We start from the raw sequence: 24,082 nt of genomic DNA, 5'->3' as shown, positions 1-24,082 counted from the left end.
GAGAGCCAAAGAAAAAGATAGTCATATTTCACTGAAATATTTTATTTTACTTTAGGTAACACATACACCCATTACAAAATTCAGACATTATAAACAAATACAGTAAAAAATCTTTCTACAAACTCATCCTGGCCCAGGATATCCACTTAATTCTCCTTTCCAATGGTAGTCTAGACTAGTTTTTCTTTTTTTCTTTCTTCTTTCTTTCTTTCTTTCCTTCTTTCCTTCTTTCTTTCTTTCAAGATTTTATTTATTTATTTGGGAGTGAGAGCGAGAGCAGCAGCGGGGGCAGAGGGAGAAACAGGCTCCCCGCTGAGCAAGGAGCCCAATTTGGCCTCAATCCCAGGACCCTGGGATCATGACCTGAGCTGAAGGAAGACACTTAACTGACTGAGTCACCCAGGTGCCCCAATATACCAGTTTTTCTTCGCCATTTTTTCATATATAACCTATGCCTAAAAGAAATATATATATATATGCATATAAGTGCTATTTTACACTATGTGCCATTGACTAGAAATTTTAACTTTTGTCCAATTTAGTTTTTTGAGCAATATGTTTATAAAGTCAGATTTGTAGGTCTGGGCCTATTACTAGTTTTCACAGGTACATGTACATTTTTTGCTCTTCACCTTTTTTATAGTATGCTTTGTAGATCATCTCCTATCAGTGCTTTTATAGCTACCACATTTTTTTTGCAGCTCTATGGATGTTCCATAATTTTTAAACTAGTCTTCTGAAAAAATAAAAATAAAAAACAAACTAGTCTTCTGAATTGAAGGTTACTTGCTTGTTAACAATCTTTTATTTTTATGAACAATGTAGCAATGGATAGCCTGTACATTTTGGTCATGTGTGAAGATATCCGTATGATTCATTTCTAGAAGTGGAATTGCTGGGTCAAAACATATGAGCACTGACAGCTTTAAGATGATATTACTGTATTGCCCTCCTTTGAAGCTAAATCAATTCATATGCCTACCAGCAAGGTATGGGGGGTTTCTGTTTCCCCAAGCCTTTTCTAATACTGAGTTATCAAAATTTTTTGAACTTTGCCACTTGAAAAGAAAAACAATGGTACCTCAACTTTTTAACTTTTAAAGCCAGCTTTAACTGGCTTTTATCTTTTTATGAGAATGAAGAACACCTTTTCTACTGTTTTAGGCCACTTGTATTTCTTTTTATGTGAGCTGTCTGTTCATATTTTTTGCTCATGGGTTGGTGGTTTTACTTGTTGATTTGTGTGACATTACATGCTATTTTAAAGTTCAAATCATTATTAGAAAACTGGGTTCTTCTAGTATATCAAAAGATGTACAAATTTCCTCTTTCCAAATGCATGTTGAGCTCCTTTTACTTTTTATCAGCTTTAAAGTGGGTAATTGTGGTTTTCCTAAAATATATTTGACTTAAATCTTATTGATTTGTTTTAGCATTGGTGTCTCCTGAGATACTAGTTGGCATGACAGAAGCTTGAATTGTGGCCTGAATTGGCTAGTGGTAAGTGAAAGAAAAATAATTTCAGTTGGCAGGTATATTGTGAAATAATACAGAAATCTATTGATTTTTTTTTTGTTTTTATGGACTTACTAATATTACTGATGATGATGATGATGATGATTTGGTGTGAGAAATGACTTCAGACTTGGTATCCTGGTGTTATAAAAAGTGTATAACAACTTGAGGAACACTCAGGTTTATACATCAAGACATTGCGGTTTTAAGAAATTATTAGATGATAGAAAAATAAAAACCTGAATTAAGCATTCAAAAAACTTTAACACCTTGAATTTGGTGGCAGTAAATTCCTTTATGCATTAAAATACAGATAGTATGCTGTTTTAACATTGTTTTAAAATAATCTGTAAAGTAGTTGTGGTTTTACATTTTGAGAATTTTTTTTTAACTTGGTTCTAGTATGGAGTAGTGAAAGATAATAGGTGTTGGAGTTAGACTCACTTGAGAGTTCAAGTTCTGCTTATGTGACCTTGGGCAAGTTATTTAACTTTTATAAACTTCCTCATTCACAACATTTACATTATGGGCTTGTGCAAGTTAAATGAAATAATACCCATAAAGCATTAGCCAAGTGCCTGGCACTTAGCATATATTTAATTTTTTAAAATTTTCTTAATATATATGTAATTTTTGAAGCACATTTTATTTTACTCTAGTGTAAAACATTTTTATGGTGAAAATATCAATGTAAATTTGGTTAAATTGGTGGCTACCTTTGTGGATTATTTTGAGAGTAATTCCTCTCATCCTTAAATAATCCTTTCATTGTACATGAAATTATGCTATTAGAGATTTATTCCATCTCCTCTCTTTCCCTCTTCTCTCTTTCCTCTCTCCCCTCCTTCCCTTAGTTCCAGGGCAATTTAATTTAGTTCAGTTTTTGATTTGAGGAATCTGAACCACATCTAGGTAATTTCTAGATTTCTAGAGAATTTATACTGGGACAGTTTCCCTCTTGGGCAAAGTTGGTAGTTTGGCTGTGGCAAACTTGAATTCATGTGGGGGTCCTGATGCCTTACTCGGGAACAAAAATTGAGAATGACTGGGATTCTTTCAGATTTTGAAAAAATCTGTTGAAATTAATTTCTTTGCAGAAGTGGAGAAATAAACTCTAAAGAGGAATTCAAATAAGGGTGGTAGGTGTGTCCTGGTAGAAGGTGGAAGTAACTAAGATAGGTGCATGTTTTTCTCTTTTTGGCTTTTATCCAGTCCTTTCATAACGCACTTCTGCCAGGGCCTCTATTTCCTTGTATGCAATAAAGGTTAATGTGGTATGTCATATGTTTAACCTTTTCTGGCTTTATTTTATATTTGGTTTCACATCTGTTTCTTTTAGGGTAAGAGTAAAACTCCCACTTGAAAACGTTAGGAGATACAGTACTTCAGCTCAGGAAGGAAGTCATAACTAGAGTTTTAGACATTTAGAACTTGAGGCAGGATAAATTAGACAGTAATGCTTAACAGCATGAACTTTGGAGCCACACTGCTTGGGTTCAACCCCTAGCCTTCCAAGTTATTTAACCTCTCTGTACCTTAGTATTTAAGGTACAGTTGGCAAGTTATTTAACCTTTCTGTACCTTAGTTTTTAATTTGTGAAATGGGAATAGAAGGGATAATAAGAGTACTATCTCCCAGGGTTTGGGGAGGATTAAATGAATCAATAAATATAAAGTGCTTAGAACAGTGCCTGGCCCATGCTTAACACTCTGTTTGCTATTGCTTGCATATCACTGTGTGCATTTCTAGTGTCTTCTGTACATATTCCACATCTGTCCCAAGCAGTCACAAACTTCCATAAAGCTAAGACTGTTTTCCACTTTCCTCTTCCTATTACAATTCGTACATAAAAAGTACGCAATATATCTGAGATAATTTTCGAACTCCAGAAAGTCGTTTGCATTGGTCCACCCGCTGAACAATATGAAGAGTCTTTCTCTTTAAAAGTGGTGAGCATCAAACCACTTTTCATTAATACAGTAACAGACTCAATTGATTCAATGTAGTTTCATTTCATACAATCAAAGTCCCGGTATTGATAAGGTCATAAAAGTATTACTCTCTATTCCGAGCGGATTCATTTCACTTCATAGCACCGGTCTGATTCTCCTTTTTGTCAGCGTTTTGTTCTTTTCTGTGCTTCTGTCTCCCGGCCTCAGGAAGGCCATTCATTGACATTCCCCTTGCAGGTGATTTTTTCAAGCCCGCCCCTGACCTCCGCCACAGGATCCAGACTCCACCCCCAGCCCGGGGAGGAGGGAAAGGGGCGGAGAGGAAAGAGGTGGGACGCCGCAGATTCCTGGGTGGGGTTTGGGTGGCGTGCCGGCGCCATGACGTGTGACGCTACCAGTTGACGCAGTCGCAGTGACGCCTGGCCCCGGCTGGGACCCCTCCCATCCTTCTCCGCCCCTCTGTGTCAGTGGCTGGGGCCCCCGGGCCGGACCTGTGGCAGCTGGCCGGGGTGGCGGGGTTAGAGGGTTGTGGGCGCGGGCAGAGCTTCGCGGGCCGGGTCCGGCTCGGCGCTGCTGCCGCTGCCCGAGGCCTTTGGCGTCCCTCGGAGAGAGACCGGAGCGGTTCCAGGCCGCCCCGGCGCTCACCCAGGTGAGGGGACGGGGTCGGACTGGGCAGGGTTAGGGTGAGCAGCAGTTTTCCGTCATCTCTGGAACTCAGCCGGGTGGGAGTCTGGAGGTTTGGCTTCACCGCTGTTGTCTGTTGCGGTGTCGACTCATTTCTTAGTTTCTTCTACAGCACCGGGACCTGTAGACCTGGTGTCGGAGGTCAGTGGGAAGGCCTGGAAGGGCCATTGTAGTCAGATTTTTGGGGGCGCGTACACGGGAGCGGCCTCTGTGGATGGTGATAAGGCGGGTGGGCGGCGCCCACTTGCTGGTGTGTGGACTCGGCGGGCGGGAAGGTCAGTGCACCTGCAGGCTCCGGCTTTAGCCTTTACAGCAGCTCCGGGATGCTGCGGAGCCGAACTGCTTAACGTAGGGTCGATTGACCAAGGGCGGTGGAGCCTTAGAATTCCTCTTTCCAATTCAGGCGTGGAGTGTTTTGTATTCTGAATTGGTGCTTGCCGAGTCTACACTATTGAAGAGTACATTTCAGCGGAAACGTTATCTTTGGTCAAAGGAGGGTGAAAGGAAGTTGATTTTCCTTTTGCAGAGTATTGTCTCCCACCCACTCCCGACACCTAACTCCCATCTCCATTTGCCTTAGTTTTGACAGTAGAAAGTTAGGGACGCTTGTTAAATGGAAAGAGTTCATGTAAATTTCCTCCAAAAGGAAATCATGGTTTGTTGTTGTTGTTGTTGTTGTTTTTTAACTATCCAGGCGTGTAAGTTTCAACTGGTTTCATGCTGCTTTGACTCCTTGCATGGCATTGAAGCTGATTTATTCTAAGTTAACCATAAACATTAAACATAAAAATAGATGAATTAACCAGAACATTTATCTTACATAATTGTTGAGCGGTACATATTTCATATGCATGTTATCCCATTTAATCATCGTAACAATCTTATCATGTAAGGTCCATTATCATTATCATTTCATAGATAAATGCACAGCCCTAAAAATCAACTTGTCCAAAGTCAAGGGTTGTGATTTAAACTAGGTAATCTGACTCCAGTTTACAGTCCCTTAATCAGTATGCTTTATCATCTCCCAAGTGTCTTAAGAGTTCAAAGTGGTTTTCATTAAATGAGTAGTGTGCCAGGTGCTTGGAATTGGAAGGAAACTGAGACATCATTCTTGCCAGCAAAGACCCAACAGTTTGAGAGAACAACTTTTTTTAAGGCCACACTTTGAGTATATATATATTTTTAAGATTTCATTTATTTATTTATTTAGAGAGTGCACCAAGGGGGTGGGGCAGAAGAGAGAGAAAATCTCAAGCAGACTCTGAGTGTGGAACCCAATGGTGGGGCTGCTCTCATGAGCCTGAGATCACGACCTGAGCTGAAACCACGAGTCAGATGCTAAACTGACTGAGCCACCCACGTGCCCCTTGAGTATGTTTTTAAGGTAGGAGTTGACCTCTACAACCCTCTCACTACCCAAATCATGCTCTTACCGTAGTTGTAGTGGTTTTGAAACCTTTGGAATGGTGTAGTTTGGCAACTGGTCTTATTCTAGATTTAGAAGTATTTCTTCTTTGGAAACTTTAAAGAAGGAAATGCAATTTTGGAGTAACGTTAAAAACTTTCCACATGTGTGCATTTGCACGCATGAAATCAAATAATTTAATCTGAAGTGGTGAAAATGATGGTATAGCCAGACTATCTTATCTTGTATGTTGATTAAATGTTGTTCTTGTCAGGTTTGTTAAGATGAAACGCTGCAGGTGGACCTTCTGAAGATAAGGAGGAAGCAAAACAACATTGCAGACTCTGAAAAAAAAAATTGGGTAAGTATTTTGGCTAAGTTTTAAAAAAATCTAATTTCCAATTAAAGCTGAGGTAGAGGAAATCTGACTTTCTGCTTCAGTTGTGTTTTAACCTGCTTAAATGGTCAAGGAGTGGGGGTTTGGGGGGCTGTATAACGTGACTTGCCATTCATTTTACCTGACTTTTGAATTGTTGATATCTGACAATTAAGTTATGTGCTTAGCTTGTATATTGGCAGGAGAAAGCCAAGGGAAACTTTGGCTTGATTCTTGATCAAGTGTCAACACTTTTTCCTCTCTTTTGCTTGCTCATTAATCTGCCTATGTTATAAAGGGTTTTAAAAAGAAATGAAGAAAATTAGTTGACCTTTGGTTTGTTCTTCTCAGAATACTGGGTATGATTGAACTCAAGTATATTTTTTACTATGAGTTCTATGGAGCATAATAGAAAACATGGTTAAACATGATGAAGAAAAACTTAATTCATTTCCTCGATATTTATTGAGAACCATATACCTTATTTCAGGCATTATTTCAGGTTTTTAGTATTAGAATAGTGGTTATCATGGCCCTGGAGAGTCTAGAGTAGAGGATTTTTTCTAGAAGGTAATATTTTTGTGAAATACCATACATTTTCTTGAGTTTTATATGCAAACATGTTTTTGGTTTATGTAAAAGACTAGGAAAACAGCACTACCCCTATGGTAAATGTTTGTATTTATAATAAGCCTTTCATAATTTTAGTTAATAAATGAAGGTACTCCACTAGTGCTACTTTAAGGTACAGTGGGATACTAGGATTCTTATAGACTTCATTTTAGCATACTTTTTTCATGTTAATGATAGTGTTGAAATTTAAAAAATTTCATGAGAGGTTAAGAAAATTAACTCTTTAGAGGCACCTGGGTGGCTCAGTCGTTAAGCGTCTGCCTTCAGCGCAGGTCATGATCCCAGGGTCCTGGGATCGAGACCCGCATCGGGCTCCCTGCTCAATTGGGAGCCTACTTCTCCCTCTGCCCGTTCCCCTGCTTGTGTTCCCTCTCTTGTTGTCTCTCTCTGTCAAATAAATAAATAAAATCTTTAAAAAAAAAAAAGAAAACTCTTTAATTTGAGAAAATTTCAGGCAATTTGTAAATAACAAATAAAAGTGACATGGTCAGGCAACAGTTTGGTGATGAATTGGAGAGTGATGAACTTGGCAGAGTGGTGATCATTTAGAGGCTGTTGTAATAATCCAGGTGGCAAATGAGAACCAGAAGTACAGCGATGCAGATGGGAATTTTGGATGGAGATGGATTAGATAGATGCAAAGGAGATGTACTGGGTAGGATTTAATGGGCTTGAGGGAAAGTAGAGTCAGGAAAGTTTTTGGTCACTGTCATGTTCAAGCACATAAGTAATGTTTAATGAATATTTGAAAGATAAGTGAACTGAATTATATGATATCTGGCTTGGGAAACTGAGTGGATTCTGGCGCCATTTACTATGGCAGTATACAAAGAACAGTAGATTGGGGAACATGGTTGGAGAAGATCAGTTTGGGGCTGTTATGAGGCATCTGTGACTTCAAAGAAATGTCATTAGGAAGTTGTATATATGGATCTTAGTTAAGAACACCCAGCTGGAGACATACAATTTGGAGTCTCAGATTATAGTTGCTGGTTAAAAGCAGTGGGACTGGATGAGATCACTTAGGGAAAAAATGTAGAGTAAAAGAAGAGAAATGAGGATGGGGAACACTAATAAATCAGATGGAAGGAAAACACACTTCAAAGGAGATGAGTGAGTAGATAAGGAAGCAGGAGAATCACAGAAGTCAGTGGAAGAACTGAGTTTGGAGAAAAGGAATGAATATTAAGCATCTTTGAGACATCAAATAAAATGAGGACAAGAAAAGTATCCATTGAACATCAAGAAGTTGTTGACCTGAGTAAGAACAATTATATGTGTGGAGCCAGTTCACACTGGGTTAGAGATAAGAAAATTGAAATAGCTAATGTCATTTACTCTTTCAGAAAGTTTGGTTTTAAGTGGAATAGAGAGAGGATAGCTAGAGATACGAGTTTGAGAGAGAGTTTTTGTTTTCTAAAGGTATGAGTGATGATTTATAATCTTTATTTGCTGAGGATAAAAAACCATCAGAAATAAAATTTGAAGACAGAGGAATGAGGGAGAATAATTAATCACTACTAAGCTGGAAGGGTGGAATATGAGGATGCAGTTCAATGGTACTTTAGATAGACTTCTACTGAGATAGGAGTTAAGGAGGTGGTGATGATTATGGATACAGATCCTCCTTTGTAGGAGGCAGGGTAGAGGTTGCTCCACAGAGTTCATGCAGGAGACTCCCACCTATAGTAGAGAGAGGAAATGATTCACTCATATGATTGGTAATCTTGGTGTGTTATTACTCCTCATCTTTTGATAAGTTGGAGGGGAGTAGAGTGCAGTAGTTTAGCTTAACATGGCAGGTATGAACCATTAGGGTAGAGAATACTTGCAGATATCTTACAAAATTACTTTTCTCATACTTTGTATTAGTTATCTATTGCTGAGTAACAAATCATACCTGAATTTAGTGGTCTAAAATATTTAGTATCTCAGTTTCTGTGGATCTGGATTTGGGAGTGCGTAAACTGGTTTCCTCCGATCTTAGGGTCTCTCAGGAGGTTGCAGCCAAAATCTTGGCTGGGACTTCAGTCATCTCAACTGCGGCTGAAGGATTTACGTCCATGATGGCCCACTCACATGGCTGTTGGCTGGAGGCCTCAAATCCTCAGCATGTGAACCTTTCCAGGGCTTTTTAAGTGTCCTAACAAGGCAGATGGTTTCCCCTGGAACAGATTATCTAAGAGAGAGAGCAAGGAGGAAGCTGTGGTGCCATTTTTGACTTAAGTTACAAACCATTGCTTCTGTCATATTCTTTTAGAAACTGTATCACTAAGTCCAGCCCACACTTGAGAGGGAAATTAAGTTTGACCTCTTGAAGGGAGGAATATTAAGGGATTTTTAGACATTATAAAACTACCATACATCTTTTATCAATTGTCACATTCTGTAGGGTCAAATAAGCTCTTTGAAAGTACAAAAATATAGCCTTTATGACCAGGTGAGACAGAGGTTCTAGAAAAGTGGGGAGGTGGTTAAGTCAGATTTGGCTCACTTTATAATTTGGCCTTCTTTGCTGCTAATCAGGCTCCATAACTTAATGTGTTACCAGTTAGGGTTATTTTAAAAAGTGCTTGTTGACCTTTGATTTAATGGAGGATCCTTTTAGGAGAAAAAAATTCCATAGTGTGCAAAATATGAATTTTTTATAACAAAATATGAATTTTGGTAGCATTCATATTAGCTTGTAAATGTAAAGCTGGGAGGAAGGAACTCATTTTTCATATAAAGAAACTGAAAACGAAGAGATAATTACTGAGGCCATGTATTAACTGTGTTTGTGCTTAGCTTCTCAATGCCATAGTTTTCTCATCTGTAAAATGGAGAATTATAAATGAGTAGTTATTTGTGATGATTAGGTGAGGAAATACACATAAAGTGTTTAGAACAGTGCCTAGCACACAGCAAGCATTGAATAAATGTTACAGCCATTGTTATGGCAGCTATATTTTTATTATTTTAATGGTGAATTAATACCATGGAATGAACATTTCAAAGAGTAGGAGAGCATTGACCAAAATGTTTAAAGCTTAAACTTTAGATTACTGATCTTATTGTACTTTGTCACTTTTTATGTATATGTAAAGTATATTTCTATATCCATTTTTTTCTATCCATATCCATTTAAAATGCTGTCTCTGATATAACCAGTAGTATTGTATAATCATATATTGTTGTTGTTTTATTTACATGAAAGTTCAATTTCAGTTGTAGCAATTCTCCGCTCACAGGAATTGGCTACTAAATGGATCTTGTGGGCTCTTTGGATAGCAACACGCTATTTAAAAACATTTTCTTTGTACTTGATATGATGAGAGTGTTGGTAAACACATGTTGCAAGTTTCATTCTCCTTCTCCCCACATCCAGGACCCTATTTTGTTGGGCAAGTAGTTTGAATATGTTTTTGGGAGGGTTTTCTGACTGACGTGACATAAGGTAGAACATAGAAGCTTAAGGGCCAGATAGGAAAATGGAAGTAGTTTATTACAAAAATCCTATAGAATTTTACTTTGCTGGTGATTTTTAGTGTTATACCTTCCGGTGTATTTTTAATCCAAATGAAAGTGATATATTGAATTCTTGATTAAAGTAAAGAAAACTTGGAGAGTGTGTTCACTAGTCAGTACAAAAAAATGAAGACAAAACCCCACAACCAGTGTATGGAATGTAGAAGTGGGAGGATTAAACCTTTCATTCAGCAGTTACTGTTGATCTCTTTGTATTACTTGACCATATCAAGGAATATGTTGAAGGTAGTAATTAGTTCTGGTGGACTATTAAAAGTTGGTTATATTTAGGGGCGCCTGGGTGGCTCAGGCGTTAAGCGTCTGCCTTCAGCTCAGGTCATGATCCCAGGGTCCTGGGATCTAGCCCCGCATCGGGCTCCCTGCTTGGCGGGAGACCTGCATCTCCCTCTCTCACTCCCCCTGCTTGTGTTCCCTCTCTCGCTGTGTCTCTCTCTGTCCTATAAATAAAAAAAAAAAAATAAAAAAAAAAAGTTGGTTATATTTAAAAATCATGGTTTCTTCTAGGTTTGGAGAGATCAAAGTCAGTTCTTTTTACCCTATTAGTAGATATGTTTTCTACAGATTTTTAAAAGATTGGTTTTGTTTTGCTTTTGCTTCTATTAAGTATTTAGGTAAATCAGCATAAATTTCTGGCTGTGGAAGTCAGCTTTCCTAAAGTGCAACATTTTGTTGAATGATATGGTTTCTTATATGTTAAAAATTCTTCCATACATAGTATAAAGAACCATTTTTGTAGCATAGATTACAAAGTTAAAAAGTGCATTTGTTTAGTGTGCGGATTTGTAGTGTTTGAATTGTCACTCACCATATCTGAATATTTCTTCAGCAATAGTTGCCTGGTGGCTAGTGTATTTTGGTATTTGATCTGCTTCTAAGAATCATGCTCACTGGTATTTGTAGAACTATATTATTTATATTAACGTAATACTTCCTTGATATTTATGCCAACTAATTTTTTTTTTGTAAAACTCTGTTATTTAGTTACATATATGTATTTTTCTTATATATTGTAAGGAATGAGATGCATTTTAGTCATTGTTTACTGGTATGCATTTTATTGTTTTTTGGGTTTTTTTTGGTTTTTTTAGATCTCACCTTTTTTGTTGAGCTGATTTTTTTACATGATGTATACAATGTAACAAAATTTTATTTCACATTAGATGCAAAAGTTACAGTAAAGCTGATTTTTTTTAAAGAACATTAGTAACAGTAGCTTAGCTACCACTGTTGTGTTTCTTGTCAAGCACTGTACTGTGAATTTTATGTTTGCTTTGTGTTTTTAATGCCTTCAGCATCTCTTCGAGGAAGAAATGGCCATGTGGAAACAGGCTCTGAGATGCAGTAACTTGCTCAAGCTTTATCATGGCTAAGGAAGGAATTAAAGGGATAGAGTGAGCTTTCCCTTTCAAATCTGGCTTTAAAGCCTATTCTAGTTCCAGGATACCAGATGATTTCTGTTTTTTCTGATAGAATGTTATTTTACTACTTAATTCTGTTGGATTTTAGAGTTAGTTAATAATGAATTGTGTTTGTTGCACATAGAATCCTGGGACTGAAAGGGACCTGGAGTGATCCTTTCTAGGTAGAGAGGATTATATACCTGGTTTGACTTAAGAGGATAATTGTCTATCGTGTTTAAGTGAACAGAATAGGACATTATATATCTTTGCTTGAATTGTACAAAGCTGCTGCCCTGGCCAAAACTGTTAAGGAAATTCCATTTGCTTTTGTTGCCCACCATCCCCTTTTTAAGATTTCCCCCATCTTCAAGAATCCTGGGCCTTTCAGGATATCCCTGGATCCTGCTTGTTAGTGAGAAAAGTCATCCAGTGAATTAATTTACACTAATAACACATGGTAATAATTAATGGTAGCTATTACTGAGATACTTTACTTTTCATTTTAAGAGAGAATCTTGGTTAATACTCCATTTAAAGGAAGGGATGGTAGAATTTTAGGCCTTGTATCCTGATGGGTAAACCTTTTTAGGCAGATAAGGTTTTCCAAATCACTATATGTTTAATGGATAATAACAATCTTTTTACTACATTCCATTATTATCTTGTAACGTAAAATTTATATATTTATGTGAGATGTTTAATTGCAGTTGGTTCTTCTCTATTTTATATACTTTATTTGTGTAGCATCATGGAGTTGGAAGGAACATCACAAAGTCATTTGTTTCAGACCATTTACCTTTAGATGGTGAATGGTCAGTGTTCTAAATGAATAGCTCAAATGTTCTAATCATTCTTGAAACTTCATTTTGGATAAAAATGTTGTGATCTGATTTATGTTTTACTTTTGTTTTGGGATGTCATTATGCCATAGTAGAGATGAGCAGTATGTTCTAATAGGTGTTTAATTTTACCTGATGATGAACAGAATATCAATCTTGATGAAGTTCAAAGGGGAACTATAAAGTTGGTTTTTCAACTCTTAAAACCCATGAAATTTCTTTTATAGAAAAGGAACTGTAATTAAATCCAGAGAACTTTAATATAATGGTATAAAGATATGTGAACAACTTTTATTCAAAGAATTGTGGCTTCATTGTTGTGTGAGAGATTTGAGAATGATTAAACTTTTTTCACATTTTTGTTACATTTGGCATTGGGTTATTAAAAAGTTGAATATCCTCGGGCGCCTGGGTGGCTCAGTTGGTTAAGCGACTGCCTTCGGCTCAGGTCATGATCCTGGAGTCCCTGGATCGAGTCCCGCATCGGGCTCCCTGCTCAGCGGGGAGTCTGCTTCTCCCTCTGACCCTCCCCCCTCTCATGTGCTTGCTCTCTCTCATTCTCTCTCTCTCTCAAATAAATAATAATAAAAAAAAATCTTTAAAAAGTTGAATATCCTCTTCTTAAACTCAAGCAAATGAAAACCAGATTTTCTTGAGAGTGAAAAAGATCATTTAGCACTCTCTTTGGCCCTGGGTACATTGGGAATACTCACTTATTTTTGGCAATAGTTCATAATTATATACTTTTTATAATGATGCATTTATTTCATTCATTTCTGAGACAAGTATTGAGAGACTGCTGTATACAGGAATGTGGTTGGATATGGCACTTAAATGAGTAGGGCAAACTCATCCTTAAGAACAGCTGTCTGGTGGGGGGGACAGACTTCTAAAGTGATGATTACAATATGATATAACTGCTAAGATACAGGTAGTCATTCAAACAGCCTTTCTTTAGCATTTTCTGTATTGCCAGACATCCTATTGGAGATTATTGTAAATATTCCAAATCTTAAACTTAACACTCAGAACTCCTTAGCTGTATTGTAGAATTTTTTTTTAAGATTTTATTTATTTATTAGAGAGTGAGTGAGAGAGAGAGCATGAGCTGGGGGAGAGGGGCAGTGAGAGGGAGAAGCAGACTCTCTACTGAGCAGGGAACTCGATTCGGGCCTTGATCCCAGGACTCTAGGATCATGACCTGAGCTGAAGGCAGATGCTTAACTGACTGAGCCACCCGAGTGCCCCAAAGATTTTATTTTTATTTATTTGAGAGAGAGACAGAGCAAGAGAGAGATCACGAGCAGGGGGGAGGGGTAGAGGGAGAAGCAGACTCCCCATTGAGCAGGGAGCCTGATGTGGGACTAGATCCCAGGACCCTGGGATCATGACCTGAGCCAAAGGCAGACGCTTAACCAACTGAGCCACCCAGGCGCCTGCTGTATTGTAGAATTTTTAAGCTCAATGCATATTTATTGAATGAACAAGCAAAAAAAACCCTACATTATCATGCAACTGTCTTAAGTATGTTCTTACAAAAAATCAAAATCAAATATATACTTTCCCATGACAGTTCCAGAGAAAGCTCTGGCTCTTCATAACCAGGTCTTCTCACATCGTACGTAATATTATATAGACTTATTCCAGTTTAAACCTGATATAGGAAAACCTTCCTTCTGAAATCCTTTGTCAAATTATGGGGTGATGTCTGTTATAGAGGAGTCATGCAGCCCTGGAAGAAGATTAACCAGTGCAGTGAGGTTTTCTTGAGAAGCTGTTTGCAGGTGCACAAATCATCCAGTTCCCCCCACTCCCCTTTTCTGATCAAATAATTATTGCTGAGGTAGAGTGGAGGTGGAGGACGTGGGGTAAGCTGTGGTGATGAAGGCCCTCTCATCCATATTTCCTTTCATCTACCACCCTAGGCCTATTCTTCTGACAGCCATTATAAACACAAATTAAAGATGAAGAAAAATAGAAGAGGAACAGGAACTGTAGAAGTAATGGGATTAGAGCCAAAAAACTGGGAGTAATAAATAAATTTTTTTAAAAAATGGAATGAAATAGAAGAGGTTTTAGATAAATATGAATGTGACTTTTTCAAAAATACATAGAAGCCATCAGATTCTCTCATCTTTCCGTCACCAAATCTCCCCATATCTGGGTCTTTCCTTTCCTCTTTCTTCCTGTTCAGATGAAGGAAATGTTTCTCTTTCTGTCAAAACCCAGTTCCAAAACCCAGCATATATATATGCCCTGAATTAAAGCTAACTTTAAAAAATACTAAATATTTAATACTGTGTCCTTTAAATCGTATGATTTCATGATCTCTTTAAGTACAGAATCTTTTTTCATGTAAAAGGAACTGTCCTCAGATTTAATAGGACTGGTAACAAATTAAAAAAAAAATAGTGCCTTAGTTTGGGTTTCCTCAGAAATAAAACCTGGGTAAGGATTCAAGTATAGGTAGTTTATTTGGGAAGTGATCATAGGAAACACTGGTAGAGGATGGGGAAGTAAGAAAGGAAAGGGACTGAAGTCAATAAAGGGTATTCTTCTAGCAGTTACTGCTGTGGGCATCTGGAGCTCACTACCGTTGGTGAACCCTCGGAGACCAAATGAAATGCTCCTCAGAGTTATCCCAAACTAAGAGCAAGGAAGCTGCAGGTGTTCATCCAACACTTTGCGAGCCATCATTGACATTAACTCTGGCATTTCTGGCTTGTCCTGATAATAAGCTGAGCTGTTTCTGCAGTCAAAAAGCAGTCCTCAGTAAGATGTTATAGGTGTTCAAAATGAGCAGTCTTCTTGTGTAGAGGTGAATGCCAACAGTATATGAGCAAGACACTAAAGCATTGGTTGCCATTAACAAACATTTATACAGTGTATTATTTACTATGTGCTGGGTGCTATTCTAAATGCTTTACATATATGAATTCATCAATTCTCACTATTCAGCTCTGTGACATAGGTACTGTTAGTGTTCTTGTTTTACAGATGAGGGAATAGAGCACAGAGAGGTTAGGTAACTTGTCTGTGGTCACACAGCTATAATGTTAGAACGATAGTCTAGTACAGAATCTATGCTCTTAATCCATATAATGGCCCAACTCAGGGCTTGAACTCAAACTCATGACCCTGAGATCAAGACCTGAGCTGAGACCAAGAGTTGGATGCTTAATCGACTGAGCCACCCAGGCGCCCTCCCCACACACCTTTTTTTAGGATTTTTTTTTTTTTAAGATTTATTTATTTGAGAGAGAGAGAGAGCATGCACGAACTCATGAACGGGGGTGGGGGGGAAGCAGAGGGAGGGACAAGCAGACTCTGTGCTGAGCGTGGAGCCCAACATGAGGCTCAATCCCAGGACTCTGAGATCATGACCTGAGCCAAAATGAAGAGTCAGACACTTAACTGATTGAGCCACCCAGGTGCCCCCTTTTTAGGCTCTTTTGATCCTACTGTTTTTCTCTGATAACTGTCTCCTTCTCCCTTGCCCAGTCTCTTTCCTTTTAGTGTTCTTTACCTCCTTCTTGATGGCAGCTTACCTGCTGCCCCTTTCTAGAACAGTATAGCTATTCTTCCTTCCATTTTTTACACTCAAGGCTTTCAATTCAAATAATTTTTTCAAAGGTATTAACTGATCTTTCTGATGTTGTTTTGAAGTTTGAGTTTGATATTGCTCAGTATCTGCATTTTAATTTTTTAAAAAGATAAGCATTTAAGAACTGAAGAAAGACATGATGGTAGAATGACAGATGACTGAGTTGTTACTTTTGGGTTGGGAGATACCTGTTCCTTGGCCATATTTGTAAGGAGAGGCTGTGAGATACATGCTTGGGTAAAAAAAGCCTCCTTCTGAACTGTCATTTCCTGTCTTCCAGCTACCACTCTCCCTTTTTCTTTTTAAATTATAGAAGTATTATATGCCACTTGTAAAATATTTAAATAATACCAAGAGTATCAAGAGTAAAAGTGAAAGTCCTGCTTCACTGATTCTTTTCCTTCCTTCCAGATCTTTCTCACTGCTCTCTCTAGAGGTAACCACTCATGGCTTTGCTAGTGTTTTTGCAGATTTAAAAAAGTGTACACACACACACACACACACTTCATGTATGTGCACATATATACATATATGTGTAGATATAGGATTATACATGTAACATACATAATAGTCTTTTTTCTTTTAAACATAAGTGGAATACTATACATTTTGTTTCTCAATTTGCTTTTTCCCTGCTAACATTACATACATCCTGGACATTTCTCTCTGTCGGCCCATATAGAGCCATCTCATTCTTTCAGAAAGGTTGGATATTATTTCCCAGTAGAGCATACCATAATTTATTTAACTATTTTCCTATTAATTGACAGTTTTTCAAATTTCCCAGTATACTGTATAATGCTGCAGTGATTTTCCTTGAAAAACATCTTTTGGTGCCTGAGTATTTCTGAGAAAGACCAGAACTGATATGTCCCAGTTAAAGCATACATATTTTTATAGTATCTGATAAATTATTCTTCCCAAAGATAGTTTACATCTATCAACTGTGTATGAGTGACCATTTTCCCACATTTTTGCCAATATAGTTGTTTGCAGTCTTTCTCATTTTCACTTAATATGACTACTGGGTGATAAATGGTGATTGCTCCCATTTCTAGTGATATTATCTTCCTTTGTGAATTGACTATATATTTTGCTTATTTTTCTATCATATTATTCATATTTTTTTATACTGATTTGTAGGATGGCCTCTATTTTTGAAGGACCAAAATAAGATTTGGAATTCTGTCTATAAAAGTGTTAATGCAAGTATTAGATGTTTGATAATTTTATTTTCTTTATGCCAGTGAGGCAGAAATAAAACAGTGTGAATGTAGTATTTGAAAAGATTTTACAGGTAATTCATTTTGAAAAGTAATCTTCTTGGAAAGGTATTTCCTAAAATGGTATAGTAGTGGTGGTGTTAAATTAGGAACTTTGATAAATTTCTGGTTTGTGCTGTGTTTGCTTGAACCATTTCACATTTTCATGCTTTTCTTTGTCACTAAAATAATAATTGCCACAATTTCTATTCTAATGTGGACAGCAGTTTTGAAGTAAATATAATGGACTTCAGGAAAAATGAAGAGAATATAGATGAATCATGAAAATATTGAGAGAGCTTGTGTTGAAACATGTAGATCAGTGTTATTTTCTTAGGAACTGGATAAAAATACCATTTAAAATGATGTAATACTTGAAAACAGTGGCTGTGTTCAAGGCACTGTCACCAGTACTGGGAATACAAAGATGAGTAAAACAATCTATATTGGTCATAATCTATCAGAAGAGAGAGGCAAGATAGATTAGGTTCAGGTTATGCATCTTTGGTGGGAATATCATAGAAGTGAGGCTGTGTTCTTCTATTAAGATGGTAGCTACATTTGTGGTGAGCATAGCATAATGCCTGGAGAAGTTGAGCCACTGTGTTGTACACCTGAAGTGAACGGAACATTGTGTGTCAACTATAATCAAATAAAAAATTAAAAAGGAAGTGTACAGTTCTGATTTATCTTAATATTGATGGTGTTTACTTTCTTTGATCCTTAATTAAATTCACAAAGTTCCTCTTTCCCCCTTTGTCATTAATAATTATTTTGAGGGGAGTTATTTTGAGATGATATGAGAATCCTGTTGCTTATCAAAATTTAACTGATTATTTATATTGGTATGGACTCACAGATTCTTTTTATTAAATGGGTTTTAATCTATTACTGTTATTTATTTTGATGCTTAAATTGCCCCAGATTTCACCACTGGGTGCCTCTTCAAGCTGGTTTCTGTGTCCTTTTGACATGTTCCCATCATTCAGGTATTTCCCTTCTGGAAAACATGGCTCATCTTGACTTTCCTTGCCGTATTTGTGGAATCAGCCATTTCTTCAAGGAGCCCTGTTTCTTCTTGATAGAAAATGGTTTTTAGGAGCAAGGTTCTCTGTTCATTTTAATTGTGGTGCTGCTGCTCTCAGATCTTTTAATGAGCATATGTGTATACATACATATACATATTTGTAGCCGTATTTATTTCTGTATCTACTTATACTGAAAACTATACCTCTAGTTCTTATCAAACACCACGGGGTTAATTCTAATACTCTTCCTTTATATATCCTCCAGCAGTGAGAAAACTGGCTTTTATTATCCGTAATATGTTAACTTAATTAACCCCCTCCCCCATATCTTGCAAGGGCTGTTTCCTGGGTGTGTGCCCTCCTTATCCTGCCCCCACATCAACACACTACTCCAGATTGCCCTCCTGCATGGAAGCCCTATTTATCTCTTTGGGATCTGATACTTTCCTCTTGGGTTCTGACACCCTGCGTCAGGCAACCTCCCTGCTCAGGCTCCAACACTGTAAGCTGGTCTCCTTCTTCAGCCTCTTCCCCCCACCACTGATGTGCTCTTCCTTCTACTCAGACTCTAGCACCCTGTGCCTGACGTCTTCCCTACAAGTATGGTCTCCTCACCCTGCTATGGCTTTGATACCCTGAAACACTGCCATTCTTTCACTAGCCTCTTCATCACACAAATAGATACTTAATGTTATTGGGCTCTGACATCCCCCTATGCTATGGAGACTCCTGTCCGTCTTTTCCCCAAATGCAGATGTTTACCTTACTGTGCTTTACCTATGGATTTTAGACTGAACTACTGAGGAAGAGAAAACAACCGATTTGTTATTCCATCAATTGCTTCATGAAGAATATGCAGTAGGTTCTTTTATCAGTCTCTAATTACCCTCCATTAAGGAATTCGTAGTGTACCATGTAAACAGTGTGGCTAAGCATATAGCCCCAGTTCCGCCATCTGGATTCTCTGTGTCCATTGTTGCTTTGACTTAACTTCCTTTTCATCAGAATGTCTACTTCTTACTTAGAGCCTTTATTAAGTCTTAGCCTTTACTTCAGTACTTCACTCAAAATGTTGTTTTAACTATTGAGTCTTTATCTGTTGATTTCTCTTAAAGGTTTTGCATTAACTAATAATTGGAAAAGTGTAAACTTTGTGATACTGCAATTTTCTGTCTTTGCAACCTGAACACCCTCTTTCTCATTCTCTTTGGCTGTGGGTTGTTACAGTAGTCAGTGGTAGAGATTTTGGATGAGATCTTTAGATCCTCTTGGTGGATAGATCACTCCCCCTTGGATTTGATTCAAAACAGATCACCTTTTTATATGGAAACCTGAATGCCAGGATACAACCCTCATGAAACATCCCCAGGAGTTAGTAGGTGATCTTTTCATCAGCAGTGGTGTGTTGATTACTATAAAATTGTAACAATAATATGAAATAGGTACAGATGTTACTTTGTAGCATATAAGCCATTATTTTTGGTTTTGAATATAAGACTTTTCAGTGTTTTCTTCCTTTTAAAATTTGTATTTATTTTATTTTTTTAGTTTATTTTTTAAGATTTTATTTATTTATTTGACACAGAGAGAGCAGGAGGGCATAAGCAGCAGGAACAGCAGAGGGAGAGGGAGAAGCAGGCCCCCCCCGATGAGCAGGGAGCCTGATGCGGGGCTCCTTCCCAGGACCCTGGGATCATGACCTGAGCCGAAGGCAGACGCTTAACCAACTGAGCCACCCAGGCGCCCCTTATTTTTTTTTTTTAGTTTAAAACAAAAAAGGAAGAAAGAAAGAAAGAGAAGCTCATGTTGTAAAGTTAGCCCCCAAATTTTAAGTTGCCAGTTGACATATTTTTCAAAGCTTTGAAAAGCATGAGAACATGTTTTTCTAGTTTTGAGATATAAATGACATATAATATTGTATTAGTTAGGGTGTATGACATGATTTGATATAAATATATATTGCAAAATGATCACCACAGTAACTGCCATCACTTCACATAGTTATAACTTTTTTTCTTGTGATAAAAACTTTTAAAATCTATTCTCTTAGCAACTTTCAAATAGGTAATACAGTATTGTTAACTACAGTCACCATGATGTACATTATATCCCCAGAACTTACTGTCTTATAGATGGAAGTTTGTACCTTTTTACCATCTGCACTCATTTTCCCTACCCACCAACCTGGGGTCACTACCAAACTGTTCACTATGAGAACATTTTTTACTCATTTTCTAAACTGTAGGAAAAAACAGTTATTGAAAAATGAAAACATTTAAACATTTTTTTCTGGGTCTTTTACCCTTAGGTTTCCCTATCACTATTACTAATAAACTTTTTGTTGTTGAGCTTTTCTTTTTTTTTTTTAAAGAGATGTTTAACTTGCCTCTGAATTGCTAACATTTCAACAATTTAGAAATATGAAACATTGTAATCTGGCAGTGTTGTCTAACGCAATTTTTAAACTTGTTTTGTGATCTCTGAAGACAGGACTCTGGTGAGTAAATATTATTTATTTAATATTTGGATAAATATTTATAAATGTTTAGGAATTTGTCAAATTCCTAAACATTTTTAGGAAGTTGACAAGCCAGCTGTACTGAATTTCAACTAGAAAGTCGTTCTCACGTATTCTTCCCGTTTTAAAATGTTTTCCTAGTTTTCCAGAAAATCACCTATGCTCTTTTGCCTTACATGATCATTAACCATGTAGCTCTCTTTGTGATTAAGGCTCGTTTTTGTTGTTGTTGTTTTGTTTTGTTTACCTTTTTCTGATTTATCACAAGATAATTTTGTTATAGGTAGGTTGGGTTAGTCATGTTAATGCTGTATTAACATGAGGGATAATTTTTAACAGAGGGATAATTTTCTTGTTTCTTCGATCATAAAATAAGAACTTTTGTTCCTCACTTTTTATTCTTCAGTTCATCTAACTCTCTCTCTCAATACATCTAAATATTCATACTTGTCATGCTGAAATGAATATATATACAGAAACACATTCTTCACATGTCTGGTCACAATTTGACATGTAATTATTGTAATTCATCCTGAGCATCTGATAGGAGGAGATCTGCTTACTGTCAAAACTCTACTCAGAGTGAATCCAAAGTAGGAAGATTGTTTCCCCATGGAACAATGAGAAATACAGAGCTGATGGAGGTTAAGAAGGATTAATATAAGTTAATATATAAATACGACATTTAGTGGCAGCTTCTGAGACAAGTGTGGATGAATTTGTCTAATGTAGATCATTAATACTTCTTATTGTTGAGATAAATATCTTTGATTAGATTTAGTAATTATGTCCCTCATATTTGGAGCCAGAGTATGGTAACTGAGCCCAAGTCTCTACTCATTCTTAGAATGGTGAAATCAGGACACTAAAAATGTGATATGTTCTCTTCCATTTTATATAGAAATGTGGATGTGCTTTGTTGCTGTTTGTTGTATATTTTTCATTCTTACTGAAGGAACTGGAATGGGGTTTAATGAATTTTCACTTTTATTAAATTCACCTTTTTTCTCCCTTAGATAATTTCCCTTGCAGTTTAATAAATCTCTGATTCTAAATTTAACTTTTGAACTCTTAGGCCTTTAGATGCCGGTCTGGAGAGACTTCAGTAATGGATCAAAGGAAGAATGAGAGTATTGTTCCTAGTATCACTCAATTAGAAGATTTTCTTACAGAACACAATTCCAATGTTGTTTGGCTCCTTGTTGGTAAGTAGAATGTATTTTCTTACACTTTATTGTTTTTTTTATGTATGGATTAACAACTGCCAAATTTTAAGCAGTAGTTAGCTGAAGTTGAAATGCTTACAGTACCATTGGTTTATTTCTTGGAAAAAAGGTTTTAATATGTTTCTATGAATATTTGTTCTGGCAAGTGCTCTGAAGGGCTCTTTTTCTTAGGTTTCCTCTTTGTCTGACTTAGGGGAGGTGGGAAGAGAAGAAAGACATTGCACTTAGCTTATCTTTCCTGTCTCAAGTCCACTCCTTCACTGTCCGCCCGCATCTCAACACATGCATACACACACACACACACACACACACACACACACAGAGTTTTTATTTTAAAAATGATAAATCCCCGTGGTAAATATATTTTATAGCAAAATAGAGTGTATATGCCTAATTAATCTCATCTCTTTACTCACTCCTTACATACTTGACATGGAGCTCTGCCAGTAAAGATTTTTTTTTTGTCTACTATTCCAGAAGCTTTCTAGGTTCATAGAAATAATAAAAAGCAGTGTATAAATCAGTGGCAAAGAGAAGGGGGAAATATGAGTGAATGAATGACTATGAACAAATAATAGGGGGAAATACAAAATAATAATCAGGAAAGGAGAGAATACTGTAGGCTGTTACTGTCCAGGCAATTTTTGTGGAAGAACAGTATTTGATTTGAATATCAGCATAACAATTAGAAAGGTAGAGGGGGAAATAAAAAGGGTAAGATGGGGTAAGAGGGAAAGAGAGTGTAATGATATTTATTGAATATCTTCTGTGTGCCACATATCATTGGCATTTTGCATATGTTATCTCACTTAATGCTCAGAGCAAACTTATGAAGGCAGCAGACTTTTAACTTGTGGAATTGAGGCCCATAAGGATTAAATAACTTATACAGGTAACATAGCTGTTTTTTTCTGAGTGCATGCTTATGCTTCTTTCATGACACCACAGGATATGTGGTAAGGAAATGGCTGTAGAGATGAAGTGTGTATAGAAGGAATTATTATTTGTGATTTGTATGTAGGATTGGATTACCATTTAAACTTTGAGTTCTATTTTTTTCTAATTGACAGAAGTGAGCCCATTATAAATTATCATTGATTAAAGCCAAAAAAGTAAGATGAAATGCAGAACATTCATATGAAGTAGAATTGCATAAAAGCAGCATTGAAAATTCTCTTTTAGTTTAATTAAGGGTGTTTACTCTTGCTGTTTACTAAGTGGCCTTATGACATTGAAGGGGGTTGGGGAACATGATGCAGTGAAAAGGCCACAATTCTCAGGTTGTATAATACTGGAAGCATACTTTCTCAGCAGGTACCTCTTGCCTTTCTGAATGGCCCACCATAACCTGCTCTTGACACAGAGATTTACAGTAAAAATTAGCACAAAATGTTTTTAAATTTAAAATATAATGACATATTAAAATCACTATGTTGTATACGTGAAACTAACGTAACATTATGTGTCAACTATCCTTTAGTAAAAAAAACCCAAAATACTTTTTACAATGAAAAAATAATGACATATCATCAAAATAACATTTCAAAAGAATTGTTCTAGAAATAATTTTTGTGGGCAAATCATAGCATTTACATCAGAGTTATCACTGTCAGTCTAAGCTACCCTGAGAAAATTTATTTTGACTCAGTGACTGCTTTGTTTTATCCACATTAAATAACTTTTTAAAAAAGTTAAAAACTTAATGTGATGTTGCTAAATGGTTGTACATGTTAAATTGTTTTACATTACTTTGTCCTAATTTAGAAAATAGTTAATTTTAAAATGATTAAGTAAAAGGAAATTTATTATAAAAAATGCTTTCTTCTTTTTTATATTTTGTATATTCATGAACTAGGTTCTTTTGGGAATATTATGAATCCTATAGGTGACTATACACTTCTCATGAAAAATTTGTCAAATTTGAAATGCCATTTACTGTAGCATATTCACTGGCATTCTTTAAAAGTGGGTTATTATCTTATCAATTACAGCAAAATAGTATAAAATGGCCTGTTTAATATAGATATGCCTTTAAGTAGGGCAAAATTCTCACTTCTTTCCATTTTTTTTAAAAAGCAGAAATTATTGACTAAAAACAAAACACTACC

The 24,082-nt window shown here is 36.7% G+C and overlaps 1 protein-coding gene across 1 annotated transcript in view; it reads left to right on the top strand.

Moving 5' to 3' along the window:
• Positions 1–5,836: 5,836 nt before the first annotated feature.
• KIAA1109 (KIAA1109 ortholog) overlaps positions 5,837–24,082 on the top strand; it is a 205,648-nt gene continuing 187,402 nt past the window's right edge. Inside the window, exons 1-2 of the mRNA XM_044912884.1 lie at positions 5,837–5,921; positions 21,824–21,953. Coding sequence (XP_044768819.1) covers positions 21,857–21,953 — 97 coding nt within the window. The 5' untranslated portion in view covers positions 5,837–5,921; positions 21,824–21,856. The remainder of the gene's footprint in view (positions 5,922–21,823; positions 21,954–24,082) is intronic.

The sequence above is a fragment of the Neomonachus schauinslandi genome, chromosome 2, assembly GCF_002201575.2.
Source record: "Neomonachus schauinslandi chromosome 2, ASM220157v2, whole genome shotgun sequence".
Lineage (NCBI taxonomy): Eukaryota > Metazoa > Chordata > Mammalia > Carnivora > Phocidae > Neomonachus > Neomonachus schauinslandi.
The sequence above is the reverse complement of the archived record's forward strand: the minus strand, read 5'-3'. Positions and strand labels throughout refer to the sequence as shown.